This window comes from Alexandromys fortis, unplaced genomic scaffold (assembly GCF_014885135.2).
Source record: "Alexandromys fortis isolate MF-2015 unplaced genomic scaffold, M_Fortis_MF-2015_v1.1 scaffold_5, whole genome shotgun sequence".
In the NCBI taxonomy this organism is placed as follows: domain Eukaryota; kingdom Metazoa; phylum Chordata; class Mammalia; order Rodentia; family Cricetidae; genus Alexandromys; species Alexandromys fortis.
This window is the reverse complement of record NW_026067924.1, coordinates 23725056-23740931: the sequence shown is the minus strand read 5'-3', so window position 1 is coordinate 23740931 and position 15876 is coordinate 23725056. Positions and strand designations below refer to the sequence as shown.

General features: G+C 40.5%; 1 protein-coding gene across 3 annotated transcripts in view; it reads left to right on the top strand.

Annotated features, from left to right (window-relative positions):
* The window catches only part of Ero1b (endoplasmic reticulum oxidoreductase 1 beta), a 39885-nt gene that overhangs the window by 18663 nt on the left and 5346 nt on the right, over positions 1 to 15876 (top strand). For all 3 annotated transcript variants that reach the window (XR_007591705.1, XM_050142228.1, XM_050142227.1), the window contains exons 6-15: positions 412 to 485; positions 4227 to 4347; positions 4495 to 4541; positions 6813 to 6824; positions 9200 to 9226; positions 11110 to 11202; positions 11345 to 11591; positions 12431 to 12500; positions 13052 to 13138; positions 14508 to 14641. Coding sequence is in view for 2 of the 3 variants with exons in the window: in XM_050142228.1 (XP_049998185.1) it covers positions 412 to 485; positions 4227 to 4347; positions 4495 to 4541; positions 6813 to 6824; positions 9200 to 9226; positions 11110 to 11202; positions 11345 to 11591; positions 12431 to 12500; positions 13052 to 13138; positions 14508 to 14641 (912 nt within the window). In the remaining variant the exon portion in view is untranslated. The remainder of the gene's footprint in view (positions 1 to 411; positions 486 to 4226; positions 4348 to 4494; positions 4542 to 6812; positions 6825 to 9199; positions 9227 to 11109; positions 11203 to 11344; positions 11592 to 12430; positions 12501 to 13051; positions 13139 to 14507; positions 14642 to 15876) is intronic.

Below are 15876 nucleotides of genomic sequence, written 5' to 3'. Positions count from 1 at the left end.
CCTCTGCCTCCTAAGTGCTGTGATTAAAGGTGTGCACCACCACAGCCCAAGTCATGATTTTAATATTTGGGGGTTCTATAAATATAGAATAACTTGAATTTAAAGAATTCAGAAAATAAGCTGATCTTCTGTTTTAGAAAAAAATAACATTACTGCAGTTTGTATGTCAGTTTTGGTGGTGACCTTGAGTGCTAACAAGGGCTAATAATCATTTCAAAGTAGTTAGGAAGTATAAACAACTCATCGAAATTGATAACTCTGTTTTTCACATGACTTTTTTTATCATTCCTTCATTTACTACTGCTAGACTTTGTGGCATCTTCTCAAGAAATGGTCTCTATTTTTGTTCATTAGAATACAATGTTAATATCTCAGCTCCAAATATAATTTTTTTATTCCTCCTTCCCATAGTAATGAAAGCAAAGAAGCATTCATTGACTGGGCAAGATATGACGACTCACAGGATCACTTTTGTGAACTTGATGGTAATAAAATAAGTTTCATCTTCACTTTAACCTGAAGCCTTTTCTGAGACACTTAAACTGTTGAAAATATGACCTAAATTAGTGTTTAACACTGGATCTCTCTCTGTGGAAACCTTACCATTGATACTGGCATTAATTGGGAGAGTTATGTTTGAGGCCCAGTGCTAAGTGCTATAGATATGTTATTTCTTTCTGATCTTTATAGTTTCCTTAGTAGATTGTATACTATTCCATGGCTGAGAAACTTTAGCCTCAAAAAGCAAATAAATTGCCCAAGATCATATAATAGCAAGTGGCTGAGACATGATACAGTTCTAGATCTGAGTCCCAAACCTGTATGAACATTCCAGCATGCCATATCCCATGGGCCTTCTCATCAGATCACTTGGTTCTATAAACAGGCCATAAAAATTTGGTGGAGGTCTCAATAAACCATAACGATTCCTGCAGTACTAGGGAGGACTCTGACTTGACTTCCTTGTAGCCCTCTCTTTCCAAGCATCCCTTAGAAGGGCACATGGGCAGAATCAGTCAGACAAGTAACTACTGCCTCTCTTAGCAAAAGAAAATTACAGAAACACAAATTGCCTGAGAATATTTGCACTGTGCTGTGCATTCAAGTCATTCATTTGGCCTCTCTTTGGTTTTTAGTGCAGAGTTAACTTGTGGGAAATAGGAAAGAACATGAAGCTCGACTACATGGAAATGGACAGCAGAAACTTCCTAAGTCCTTTAGGGATCTAAGGTGGTCATTGCTGCTTTGTAATAACTGAAGAGGATTCCTAGACTGTCTTAGTTTTCTATTGCTGTGGTTTAAAAAACAAAACAAAACAAAAGTCTACCAAGGCAGCTTATACAAGATAACATTTTAAAAAAGCACTTAATTGGACTTAACAGTTTCAGAGGGCTAGAGCCCATGGTGGTAAGTAAAGGCATGGTGGCAGGAATAGCTGAGAGCTTCCATCTTGATCCTCAAGCACAAGGCAGGGAGAGGGAATACCAGGAATGGCTGGAGTCTCCTGAAACTTCAGAGCCCACCCGTGACCCAGTTCCTCCCACGAGGACTGGTGCTGTAGCAGAGTCAAGATGAGGACTGAGGCGAAAGTGTTGCCATGATAATCTAGATGTAACACTACAGAAGCAGACAGCGTCCTCATTGTGATGGGTGGAACTGATGGGTTGCCAGAGCCACCTTCTGTTGCTGTTCTTTTGTTTGCTCTGGTTGACACTCAGGTATGCTGAGTGCTTAACACTAGAGGCATTTCTTGGGCCACAGCTCATGTCTGTGATCCTTGTGCTTGAGATACAGAGGAGGGAGGATCAGAAATTCACAGTCGTTCTTGGCTGCATAGAAGTCAAGTCTATCCTGGTTATGTTAGACCTCATCTTAAAAAGATGAGCCAACTAAACAAAACCCACTATAATTTTTACATTAAAAGATTAAGCATGATTATTTTAGAGATTTTCGTATTCTGTGACTGTATATTACACTAAAAGGAGGCATTTCATTAAATTCTACTCAGAGTTAGAGAGATGGCTCCAGTATTTAGCCATATAGAGCTTAGTGCTAGGATCTGAGTTTGAATCTCCAGCACTCACATGAGGTAGGGCATGGTGAACATTAAGAACCTTATCTCAAGATAGAGGCAGAACAGGCAGCCAAGGTTACCCTCCGATGTCTACGTGGTTAGCATGGTCAAACAGAAAAGATAGCTGTTGGATAGCTTACCAACCCCCTTATTAGCATAAGTTAACAAATACTACCCATTCCATGATTTTAAAAAGAATTAAAAGATTTTTAAAATGAAGGAAAACCAAGAACAAAAGTTTTATTTAAGGAGTTTTTTTAAGCTGATGTAATTTGATTATACACCTTTTTAAAAGTTTCCTTAAAACACTTTATTAGATGATTTTTTTTGTGTGTGTGTATGTGTGTGTGTTATACATGCTAGACAAGTATGCATTCACTGAGCTACATTGCTGACCCACTAAAATATACTGTAAATCGTCATGGTTTGCTGTCAGAATCTTCTCCCTTTATAGTAGAGTGGGTTTTCTGTGGTGTGGAGATTGGTGTTAGTGTCGCCCACACGTTCATAGCAGACCCTGAACATGTTTAGTTTCACATGTATACACTCAGAGTATGTATGTGTGCACACATGTTTATATCAGAGATTACATTAATGACCTTCAGTGGTATTTAAGAAGTTTTATATATAACTAATCTGTTTTACAGATGAGTTTTTTTTTGGGTTTTTTTTTTTTTTTTTTTTTTTTTTGGTTTTTTTTTTNGGTTTTTCGAGACAGGGTTTCTCTGTGGCTTTGGAGCCTGTCCTGGAACTAGCTCTGTAGACCAGGCTGGTCTCGAACTCACAGAGATCCGTCTGCCTCTGCCTCCCGAGTGCTGGGATTAAAGGCATGCGCCACCATCGCCCGGCTTACAGATGAGTTTAAAAAACTGCTAAAAGAAATTAAAAATACATAACTGGGGCTGGAGACGTGACTCAGCAGTTAAGAGCACTGGCTGCTCTTCCTGAGTTTCCAATTCCCAGCACTCATGTGGCAGCTCACAACTATCTGTAGCTTCTGCTACAAGGTATCTGACACCCCCTTTTGGCTTTTGTGGGAACTGCACATGTGTGGTGCACAAACATACATGCAGGCAAAAATACCCATATACAAAGATTTAGAAATAAAAGATACAGAAGTTAGAAATAAGTGAGGCAGGCCATTCTGTTCCTGCCCTGGCCCTGCTCCCTTGAAATATACCCAGTAAACCTGTCTTTTGTTGTACTCTTGGAAAAAAGTAGAAATTAAATAATAAATTTTAGCAATTCTTATTTAATTACAAAAAGGGGGGAAAAACATACTTTTTTCCTCTTAAGGTTTGTGTTTGTTTTGCAGGTATTAAAATCCACAACTTCACCAGTTCCTGTACCAATTAGCTACTTCCTGCATTCTTATACCTGAAAAGAAATGCTTTTTAAGACCTCATGACTTGAGGTTTTATTTTTTATTAGGATTTTTTAAATTAATGACATCAATTCAAATTAAATTGCCTGTGAGTTTTTAATATCTAATTGTAACTTGTTTCTTGTGCCTAATTTGTGTAGTGCAATATCTTTGGGATTAGGGTTAGAGATAAAATCTTGCATGTTTCCATTACCTGTTTTATTCTGTTCATTTATAGTAACAATTTGTTGTTACCTTTCTATTCCTCCTCCATTGTGATAGCAGGTAGTCTTCAAATGGGCTGTGTTAGGTTGCCAGCTTCCCCTGTGATTATGGGAATCAAAGTCATTGAATAGCTAATGGATCTTGTTCAGTGACAGAAAAATACAATGTCAGGTAGGAAAGGAAGAGGAAGTTTAATGACCAGATCATTCATTCTATAGAGAATAATGGGAAAATCTTTGTGATAGAAGATGTAACAAAATGTTTCCTAGTCTTTGTTGAGATAGGTAATTATAGAAAGAAAAGAAATCACATAAATCTGATGCTGTTATTTCTTTTTATTCCTGGGTGGTTATAACTAAGGTAGAGAATGTTGCATTTCTTGAGTGAACTTTGAGATGCCAAAGAAAAGGAAGAAGTTGTTCTTTCCTCTCTTGAGTAACTTGTCCAAGTTGTACAAATTCAGGGTCAAGTGCGGTCACGGGGGTTAACCACGCAGCAGTGTGAGCTGGAAGTGACATGTAGGTGAGTAGTGACACTGAGCTGTCTTCCTGTTGTTCCCGGCAGATGAGCGCTCCCCTGCTGCGCAGTACGTGGACCTGCTGCTGAACCCAGAGCGGTACACTGGCTACAAGGGCTCCTCGGCATGGAGGGTGTGGAACAGCATCTACGAGGAGAACTGCTTCAAGTAACGGAGGGCGGGGAGGGAGGAGCAGGTGTCTGTCTCTGTGGGGAACTGGGATGTGTAACAAAGTGACGGAGGGCGGGGAGGGAGGAGCAGGTGTCTGCTTCTGTGGGGAACCGTTTTACAGCTGCACCTTCTGCTCTTTCCCAGGCCTCGGTCTGTGTATCGTCCTTTAAATCCTCTGGCACCCAGCCGAGGTGGGTTTTCCATACATTTCATACTTTTTCAAATTGAAAAAGAGTAAACCAGCAATTTTATGTTTTAATTTTAGTGATTAAGACAAGCATGAGTTAATAGACTAGATGTCTTCTGGTCTTTAGCTAGGAGCCTGGTTGTAGGATGGATTAGAAGATGTGAGGAATCTATATGAATCTCAGATTTCCTGAGAAATTTCAACTTTGGAGGCTCAGGTCCTGCCCCACAGTAGTAAATTAAGAAAAGAGAGAATGAGGGCCTTGTCCCCTGTCCCCATTTTATTTTTATTTTATTTTTGATTTTTTTTTTTAAGACCAGGTTTCTCTGTGTAGATTTGGAACCCGTCCTGGAATTAGTGCTTGTAGAACAGGCTGGCCTCGAACTCACAGAGATCTGCCTGCCTCTGCCTCCCGAGTGTTGGGATTAAAGGCATGCGCCACCACTGCCTAGCCCCTGGCCCCCATTTTTAAACACTCTAGTTCAGTGGTTCTTAACCTTTAGTTCCTCATGTTGTGGTGACCCCTCCCCAACCTCCATGTTTGAGTAGAACTTAATCCACATCACATGCTACTGAGGTTGTAGTACCAGACAAACCTACTGTAAAAACATAGCTATTTAAGGTACATGTATGTATAGCTAATGTGCTGTTCAGGTGTAGCATGCTATGGTCAGTGGGGACATCTTCATCCTCTTATCTAGGCGCAGCTAATCCCTGGGATTGACCCTGTAGCTGACCTACTATTCCAGAGTCTAGGCCAGGACTGAGTTAAAAGTTGAAATGCCTAAGTAGATTTATATCTTGGGCCCGAGACCTGAGTAGATGTGGAGTGGTTGACATAAGCACTGCTCTTAGATGCTGACTCTGTCAAGGCAAATGCTGTTCTCCAAGCTCCTTCTGAAACGGACTGGCAAAAGTTGGGACTATGAGCAGAGTGGCCATGACTTATTTTTTGTCTCTTGCTGTTTATGTCATAACTTTTATGTTTTCAACTTCAATGTCTTAATTACACAAAATGTTTTAAAAATTGACACCGCGGAAGCTGTATAAAGGACAAAGGGCCATCCCTCCTTCAGACCTTTTCTGTGGTGACTGTTTCAAAGTAGAAAATACAATTGTTTAACAAAATATGTCAAATCCAAAGAAACACTTACCATTTACCGTAAACTAGACTAGAAACTGCTACAAAGATGAGGAGAGTAAAAAATCAACAATGCCAGTAGGGAAGGAGGAAAAGAAAAAATAGGAGACCATTAAAGACAAGTGGAAGCAGAGGGTGTGGAAGCTCCTGCTGACAGGTGGGGCTAGAAGGGCTCTGCCTGCTCAGCATTTCTTCCACTGTGTTCCTGAAGTAGTGCCAGCTCTAGGCTTCTTTTTCTTTCCTTCCTTCTTCCTTCTTCCTTCCTTCCTTCCTTCCTTCCTTTTTTTTTTTTTTTATGGTTTTTAGAGACAAGGTTTCTCTGGAGCCTGGAACTAGCTCTTGTAGACCAGGCTGGCCTTGAACTCAGAGATCCACCTGCCTCTGCCTCCCAGGTACTGGGATTAAAGGCGTGTGCCACCACCACCCGGCAGCTCTAGGCTTCTATAACTATTTTTCCAAAAGTCTTTGAGAAACAGAACCTTTTTCTGAAAAATAAACTGTTCTACCAGAATCTGTCAGGCAAAGGCACAAAGGTGAGCAGCATGGAGCCAGCTCAGCTTTTGGGCCTTTCCCACTGCAGGAGAGTGTGGTTGACCCTGTCTGAGCAAAAGAGTCCCAAGCGTGGAAACTGAAGGATGTCTGTGTATTGATAAGCACTGAGCCTAGCTGCCTCTGCCCACTTCAGTTGCTTCCTGATCTTTTAATGTGCTGGAGATGGAAACCAGGGCTTCACGCACACTCACAGCTGCATCCCCAGCTCCCCAGAGTTTGACTGAGCCACCACCCCAGACTAGAACTCACCTTAGAGCCCAGGCCTTGGCCTCAGTGGTGCGGCCCTGCCTCAGCCTCCCAAGTGTCTGGGATTGTGCAGTGTCACCAGGCCCAGCTCCTTCTCCCTTGTCAGTTTCTTCCTGTCTCCTCCTCCCTCCTCCTGTTTGTTTTATAGAATGTGGGAATCTTGCCCTCTTTGGCCTGCAGACAAGGCTCATATTTGCAGGATGCCTGCAGTAGTGATCAGAGTTCATGGTCCAGTGAAAAGTTTAGCAGGGAGGATAAGCTGTGTGTTAACATTAGTGGGACTGAATCTGGGCAGGGTAAGGCACTTTGTAATGTCCTTTCTCTTTTCTCCTCTAGGGGAAGATGATGGTGAGTTGAAACTCGTGTTTACTTCAACCATGGAAGGAACCTTTTTACTATTAACTTTTGGTGTTTTTCTTCTTTTCACCAAATGCAGGTGGCTTAGCCTATTTTTTTTTTTTCAGAAATGAATGGTGACCAAAAATGAGATTTTTTTTAAATAATGAAGTTGTCTTAATGTTTAAAAAAGAAAAAAGCTTAGAGACCATTTTACCATTTTACTTAAATGTTTAGTATAGAAAGTAAGTCCACTTCCCCATTTTCTGTTAACAAAATTTTGAAGGTTGGTGGTAAAGATGTTTTCTGCCAAGCTTGATGTCCTGAGTCCATCCCCAGGACCCACACGATGGTGGAAGAGAGCAGATCCCTTTAGCTGTCCAGGGACTTCCACACAGCTGTGGCACTCAGGACCCCGCCTCCCACCCATGTACACTATGAATAATTTGTTTAATCTACGTGAAGATTCTGAGGGAATGTAGCAAAGTTATTTTTACCAGATAATTTGTGACTTCTTTATTTACTTACTGACTTTGAAAGTTACATTCTCAGTTTTCAATGTAGTGCTTAATCTCATAAACACTAATTACTAGCATTTGGCTGCAAAACAGCCAGAAAATTATTTCAGTTGCTGTCTCCTTACCTGTGTTCAGTAGCATTGTGCAGACTGGGAGGATGTATAAAATGCACGCCTTCCCTCTGTGAGCCAAGGATGCACAGAGGAAAGCAAATGCAGTGCACAACCAGCACAGCATCATACGGAAACTGACACAGACCCCAGCAGGTGTGACTCAGTAAGTACACACCGACACAGCAACATGCGGAAACTCAGACACAGACCCCAGCAGGTGTGACTCAGTAAGTACACACCGACACAGCAACATGCGGAAACTCAGACACAGACCCCAGCAGGTGTGACTCAGTAAGTACACACTGACACAGCAACATGCGGAAACTCAGACACAGACCCCAGCAGGTGTGACTCAGTAAGGGTGCAACGGAGCACCTTATGTATGATGGGACATGATGAGAAAAGCTTCCTGGAGAAATGGCCTGTGAGGTGAATGCTGAAGTACAGGAGCAGGTGTAGAGCAGTAGAACTAGCTAGTGCAGGCTTGTTGGAGGAAATGCATGAACCCGAGAGCTGAGTAGTAAGTGCAAAGACTGAAGTCGTTAAAGGATGGGTTAAGAGGCCTCATCATCAATGGGAGTAGCAGTGGAGGTAAGGAAGTGGGATGGTAACAGCCCTTAGCAAGGGGAGGAGGAGGAGGTACTACAAAGGCTGTCAGCTGTTTTGTGGTGGAATGGGGAGCACTCAGGAGGCAGAGGAGCTCCCTGAAACTGGGCAAGGTTTTCTGTCATTCTCTCAGAAGTACAGCAGCACTTCCCTTTCTTTTTCCCTTCCTAACTCGGGAGAGCATTATTGAGCCAGAAGCTTCTGTCTTTTAATGACAAAATTTTGTACATTTATCAGCAGTGTTTTGGAGCATGTGTCATAGGGAATAGCTAAACAAGATTACTGTTCTCTATATATATACACATACTTTTTTGTGGCAAAAACCACTTGTAAGAACACAACACATATGGGGCTGGAGAGGTGGCTCAGAGGTTAAGAGCACTGGCTGCTCTTCCAGAGGTCCTGAGTTCAATTCCCAGCAACCACATGGTGGCTCACAACCATCTGTACTGAGATCTGACGCCCTCCTCTGGCGTGCGGGCATACATCGAGGCAGAATGTTGTATACATAATAAATAAATAAATCTTTAAAAAAAAAAAAAAGAACACAACACATTGTTGCTAACTCTAGTCAGCATGCTGTATAGCAGACCTCTGGTTTAGACAGCTCACGGCTGCTGTGGAACCAAGTTCTGTGCTCCTTACCACCTTCCTCTGGGTCCCAGGAGATGTCTTAGGGCCCATACAGTTGGGTCACAGTCACTCTAAACAAGAATTACATTGAAAATTATCCTTTGAAGTTTACTCTTAGATTATTGAGGAAACACACCTAGCTTTATTGGCTTAGGAAAAATTGAGTAATTATAATTTATTTTTTGTATTTATTCTTTGCTGGTATAATACTATGCTTGTTACCTCCGACAGATTTAAGTTCATTAAGTGTTTGCTCCCATGCATTTGAATTTAAACTTTCAGTAAATAAGATATATTTTAGTACTTACACTAAAATTATATATTTTAATAATTAAGATATCTGTAAGGACACTCTCCATAGTTATTTAAATTATATATGGGTTTTTCCTAGAAATGTATGCCCGTTTTACTATTTAAAGAAGTGGGCATCCCTAGAGGTAGTCCTTAAGTGGCCTAAATTTGTTTTTTATACACAAATGTTTAAAATATTTTAACCAAATTCTTTTTTTTTTTAAAGGAGAATCATTCTATACCTGGCTAGAAGGTAAACTTTTAATTTGTGGTTCATTGTTTAGACAACTGATACTCAACAATATTTGAAAGAAATTAACGTTTAGTTTATTATATTTTGTGATAAAATTATGTGAAAACCCTGAGGATGTTAGCAGTCAAAAATCCGTACCAGATGAATATGCAGGCTAAACAGGTTATTGGGTTTTCCTTGGTGTTAACCTATGTAAGTAGCAAACAAGTGTGCATTTGAAGCAGGGGGATTTCTCTTAGGAAGGAAGCACTTGTGATGTGTAAAACAAGGCAATGAGAATTAAATGTAGAAGATGGTACGTATGTACCCTTGTTCATACAGTCCACATTTGCCTAATGAAAACTTAAAGCAATATAGTTTATAACACATTTTTCATCCTTCGTCTTTTCCATATTACCAATATAGAATACTATGAATTAAAAGCTAGATACTCTAGGAGTTTAACAGCCTTGGTTAGTAACTGGGATTATGATGCTTTTGAACTTGCACTATACTGTTTTATATTGGTGGAGGATGAATTAGCAAGCTGAGTGGTAGAGGGAAGTCATTGTTTTATAGCTAGAGCTTCCAACAAAGTGTTAAACTCTAAGTAGTTGATTCTGTGAGTTGTTAGCTGCCTGTGTTTCTTATGAACATAATTTCTGTTTGTTCTTAGTCACTTATATGTATATACTGGTCATTTTAAAGTGAACATGTGTGACTACTATTATGAGTTGTGTTGGAAAATGATGCACAGCTTAAGTTTACCTTAAAGATGAACAATGTGGAAAGTAAGATCAGGGGTGTCCAACATTTGACACTGTGACCTGATACTGGGGTCTACAGGCATGTTGGACTGCATTTATAGATATCTGGGATGAGTTAACACATGAGGTATAAGTTGAACACTCTTGATTGAGACTCAGAGAGAAACACTTGAATGTTGATAATGGAGGAGGAAAATAAAATCTAACAGTGTTTGACCTTAGGCCCTGTGCACCAACCATTTCACTCCACCGTGCTGCTTGGAAGCACTGGATGTGTGTGTGGTTCCTAAGAGCTCATGTAGGTATAGGCAACTGGTTCAGTGTCTTCTGAGGTTGTTTCCTCAGCTGGAGCTGTGACAGTAACTGCTGCCACCTATGCTGTTGGTGGAGAAGTTCTTTTTTTTTTTTTTTTTTGGAGAAGTTCTTGAAAACAGCCCAGAGATATTCTAATTCAGGGCAACTGTGACAGCAGAAAATCTAACATGTTTACATATATTCAGTGTCCCCTAAGCCTATCATTGAAAATTAATTTGAGTGCTCTTAAATATAGAAGTGATCTCCCTAAGTTTGCTGGTCGAACTTGCTATGTACCATTAGAATAGAAGTTGGTAGAATTGCCTTTGTAGGACGGCTTTTTGTGTTACTGCAGAGCAAGAGGTAGAAGCTTTTGCCTGCTCTTCGTGGGCACAGTCACCAGGTTGGGCCTGCAGGTCTAAGACCATTGTCTCACAGCACAACATGGCTGACAGAAACTTTTTACATGCAGAAGGATTAATGTTGCTCAGAGTTTCACGGGGTTTACTCGATGGCTACTTGGCCCTGAGCGTGTGAAAAGAACATCCTGATGGAATGTGTGGCAGAGAGCAGCTGTACTGCAGGCTGGAGGCAGAGAGCGACAGGAAGCAGACAGGAATAACACTGCCCCTCAGGCCCTGCTCCCACTGCTGTATTTCTCCCAGCTAGGCCCCACCAAAACAAACCTAAGAATCCCAACCCTGAGCCTGCAGGGATACTGCATATTCCAGCCATAACAGTGCTCTTAAATATTAATCTAAAGCCCAGGTACTGCCTGTTTTGATTAAATATTCTGTATCTAATGAGCATGGTTTGTTTTTTTCTTTCTGTTTTTCTGAATAGGTTTGTGTCTTGAGAAGAGAGTATTCTATAAGCTTATATCAGGACTACATGCCAGCATCAATTTACATCTGTGTGCAAATTATCTTCTGGAAGGTAATTCGATTTCGTAAATGAAGACTTAATTTACTTCTAAGATACTGTAAAAAGTGTTGGAAAGTAAAATACATATTCTGCAGAGCGAAACAAAAAAAAACGCTTTTTATACTAAAAAACATATATTTCTCTTTATTTTCAGAAACCTGGGGTAAACCTAGTTGGGGACCTAACATCAAAGAATTCAAACGCCGCTTTGATCCTGTGGAAACAAAGGGGGAGGGTCCAAGAAGGCTGAAGAATCTCTACTTTTTATACTTGATTGAGCTTCGTGCTTTGTCAAAGGTGGCCCCTTATTTTGAGCGCTCAATTGTTGATCTTTACACTGGCAACTTGGAAGAAGATGCCGACACCAAGACTCTTCTTCTTAGCATCTTTCAGGACACAAAGTAAGACTTAAATGTCAGTTTTGGAGTCCTCCAGACATTAGCAAAGAGAGATGCAGAGCCGAGGAACACAGGAGCAATATTACCACAGGAGTTTTAGTGATGTTGAGTAAAAAGCCTCTCTAAAGCTTGGCTGCAGAGGGGTTTACACTTGCAAATAGGCTATGTATATTTTAATAAAGAACCAAAGATTTTATGTAGCATCAAAATGCTCTACTGATTTGGTATTCTTTCAGTTACTGCTTAAACTTGTAGAGTCATAGTAAGTGCATAAGCATTACAGTGAGCATACAAGGTGCTATTCGCTTCCTTCTGGAACATAACTGTTCAAATCATCTGTAGTCTGTAAAACAATGCTCTCTGTGTTACAAAAGGCACGAAGGAAAAGGTAGATGGTGAAGGACTAAAGTAAACTACACATTAATGTATACAAGAATACAAATGTTGGCATATTTGGAGATTGCTTTTCACTTGTAAATAATTTTACTAATTTCCTTAAGATACTGCAGTCTTAGCTGGGTATTGGTAGCACACGCCTTTAATCCTAGCACTTGGAGGCAAAGACAGGCAAATCTTTTTGAGTTTGAGGCCAGCTTGGTCCACAGAGCAAGTTCTGAGACAAGGTTCCAAAGATACACAGAGAAACCCTGTCTCGAAAAAAACAAACCCAAAAGAGAGAATAGCTTGCTGTAGTCTTACTGTGTATGCATGAACTGTCACCCTCCTACATCATAAATAGCAGATTTTAAATGTGTGTAAGGTTATAAAATTTTAGCAGAGCACTAGGACAAGCCCTTGGACTTTTCATTAGTAACTTACTAATAGTCTTGTCATTTCATCAGGTCTTTTCCCATGCACTTTGATGAGAAATCCATGTTTGCAGGTGACAAGAAGGGGGCCAAGTCATTAAAGGTAACAGGGGTATTGTGGGAGCCATTTGTTGTATTTTCATCTTAGTCATCCAGACTTTCCTAGTTGTCCAACACTTTGATGCGAGTCTGATTAGATTTCCCTATAGTGATCACTGTTGATTGAGGACCTATGTCACAGCACAGCACTGAGTGGTTTACGGCTGGATCTGTTCTATGGCCAACAGTCTGAGTTACGTTTTATACTCGTTCCTTTTTCTGTTGCTGTGAGGAAATACCCCGACAAAGTAGATTTTAGAAGCCATTCAATGTAAGCCACAACTCAGTTCTTACAAGTAAAGGCCTCTCTCACACTGTTGACTTTCCAGCCCTTGGTTAGGTGTCTTCTCAGTAAAGCGTGTTAAATGTGCACAGGGATATTGGCTTCTATTAATGTCTGTTGTGTGACATACTATGTTGTGTATACAGAGTCAGAGCTTTTACTGTTGAAAAACAACTTAATCGCTTGTAAACTTCAAAACTTTATTCTATATGTAATTCAACCAAATGTAACTTAATTTTAAAAGTCTAATTCTGGTATTTTCTGCACACCAGGAGGAATTCCGGTTACATTTCAAGAACATCTCCCGTATCATGGACTGTGTGGGATGTGATAAATGCAGACTGTGGGGGAAATTACAGGTGTGTGTTGTCTTTCCTTTTCAGACTGTTCATATTCATAGCCTTACATTTTTCTGCTTGCTTTAGTTTTATTTTTCTTTTTGTTTTTAGAGACAGGGTTACTCTGTATAGCCCTGGCTGTCCTGAAGCTAGCTCTCTAGAACAGGCTGGCCTTGAACTCACAAAGATCCACTTGGCTCTGCCTCCCAAGTGCTGGGTTTAAAAGAATTCATCATCACTGCCCAGCTGCTTAGTTTTATCAAGATTTATTTGTTGTTCAATGAATTAGTGTTTGGAAACAAGGAGATCCAAGCATGGCTTTTTTTGTATTGTTACTGAAAGATAACACTACTAAACTGGTTCATGAGCAAGCACATTTTTGTATCCCATGTCTTAGTACCATCATATTTAAAGTTGGTTATATAAGCCCTAAACATTCAATTTTGAACATGGTTTGTTTCAGTGGTGAAACAAAATGCTAAAGTTCTGTGTGTCAGGCCTTAATCTTTAGTGTACAGAGGATTATTTGATTTTTTACCTTATTTTCTTCCAAAGATGATGATAAGTACAGAAAGTCAAAAGGCAAAATTTTTGTTTGTGTGGGTATTTTTCTTTTTTTTTTTTTTAAATACAGGTCTTGCTTTGTACTCAAGGCATCATTAAATTTGTGATCTTTCTGCACCAGCTGGTGAGATAGGTTTATTTTAAAGGAAGCTGTGCTGAAATCAAGATTTTCTTTTCCTCTAGTGCTGAGAACTATCTTATTGTTGCAATACTCTTGGAACTTTGAATTGCTAAGGTTCTAAATGCAGCAACTGTGTTTAAGAAGTCTGGGGTGCAGAGCTGAGGTAGAGCAGGTTTGATCCCCTAACACTACAACAACAACAAAAAAAAGTAGTAGTGCTTTCAAGATTCCGAGTCAGCACTGTGTTCTGAAGATAAAAACAGGCACTTCAGTCATCTGGAACAGAAACATGCTCAACAAGCATCAGGTTGATCAAGTTTTCCTGAGCATTGTTGTGTTTGTGTGCATGTGACCTGTGAGGGGATAGACACTGCTCGTGCATAATCCAGCCCTGTGTCGTAAAGCTCAACCCATAGGATTTTAAAAAGAAATTATTTCCCTTGTTTATATTTAGGGCAGTGTGTATGTGTGTATGTGTGCGCGCACGCATGTGCTCTCACATGCCCAGAGAGGCCAGTAGAAGGTGTCAGATTCCCTGGAGCTGGAATTACAGGTGCTTATGAGCCAGTGGATAGAGCAGCAAGCATCCTAGCTGCTGGGCCATGTCTCCAGCTCCCTCATAGGGTGTTCAGTGTCCTTACTGAGCAATTCTTCATAGTAGCTATTGTGTGACGTTAATTGTAAGTTTATGAATATTCTCTTTAGACTCAGGGTTTAGGAACTGCCTTGAAGATACTATTCTCTGAAAAAGAAATCCAGAAACTTCCGGAGAACAGTCCATCTAAAGGCTTCCAGCTCACTCGGCAGGAAATAGTTGCTCTTTTAAATGCTTTTGGAAGGTAAGAATTGCACCTACAGCTGAGACCTGACTCCCTCGAGGCTTCACTATACTGCACAGATTGTCTTTTTTCCCCAAAGGTATGCTTTGGTTTGGCTTGCTAACAGAAGATTAAAATGCTGGGTGTGATGGCACACACTCAACCCCAGCTTGAGGAGCTGAGGAAGGCAGATCATGAGTTCAAGGCCAACCTAGCCTAAGTAGTAAAAAGTGTGTCTCAAAACAAAACAAAACAAAACAAAAAAAAAACCTTAAATTGTTTAGTGTGACCTTCAGGCTTACAGTCAGTTCTCTGTCAGTCCCAGGAAGAACTGATAGTTTCCAGTACCAGTGCCTTTCAGTTTAACTTCTCAGTTTGATGGGGGAAAGAGTCTCCTAATATTCTTTATTTTATTTGGCTACTTGTAGTATGGAGGAGCTGCGGGTTGTGTCCCACCAGCTAGCTTATACCCAAAATAATTACACAGAAACTGTATTCATTTAAACACTGTCTGGCCCATTATTTCTAGCCTCTTATTGGCTAACTCTCACATCTTGCTTTAACCCATATCTAATAATCTGTGTTCACCACAAGGCCATGGCTTACCAGGAAAGTTCAGCATGTCTGACCTGGCGGCTGGCTCCATGGCGGCTGTCTCTGCCTTCTTCCTACCCGCATTCTGTTCTGTCTACCACGCCCATCTAAGGGCTGCCCTATCAAAAGGCCAAGGCAGTTTTCTTTATTCATCCAATGAAAGCAACACATAGAAAGAAGGACCTCTTACACCAGCTACTTACTGCCTGCTGTAGTATAGCAGTAGACAGGAGGAGAATGTGATGAAGTAATCAAAGATATGAAGCCTTTTCCCTGCCCTGTATTGCCTACACAGTGTGTGGGAGTCCTCTTCCACATTCCTGCCCCATTTCTTTCTGTATCAGGAAACATACACTGCTTCTTATATCAGAAATGGGTATAAAAATAATTTGAATTTATAGGGAGATTTATGCAGTGTTGAAGGTTATAAAGCAGAAGGAAAAGAATCAGGAAATTGTATGCAGTGTTGTAACAGTAGGGCAAAGTAAGTCACATCATGGAGAAAATTTATTTTTAAACTGGAACCAGATGACAGGGATTAATGTGTATGTTTTATGAGTGTGATTTTAAATTCAAAGGAGACCGATCACTTAAAGATAACTTAGTTATGTCCCACCTTAATGCCAAGCCTTCACCTGTTTCCTCCACGTGTTTTTATCTAG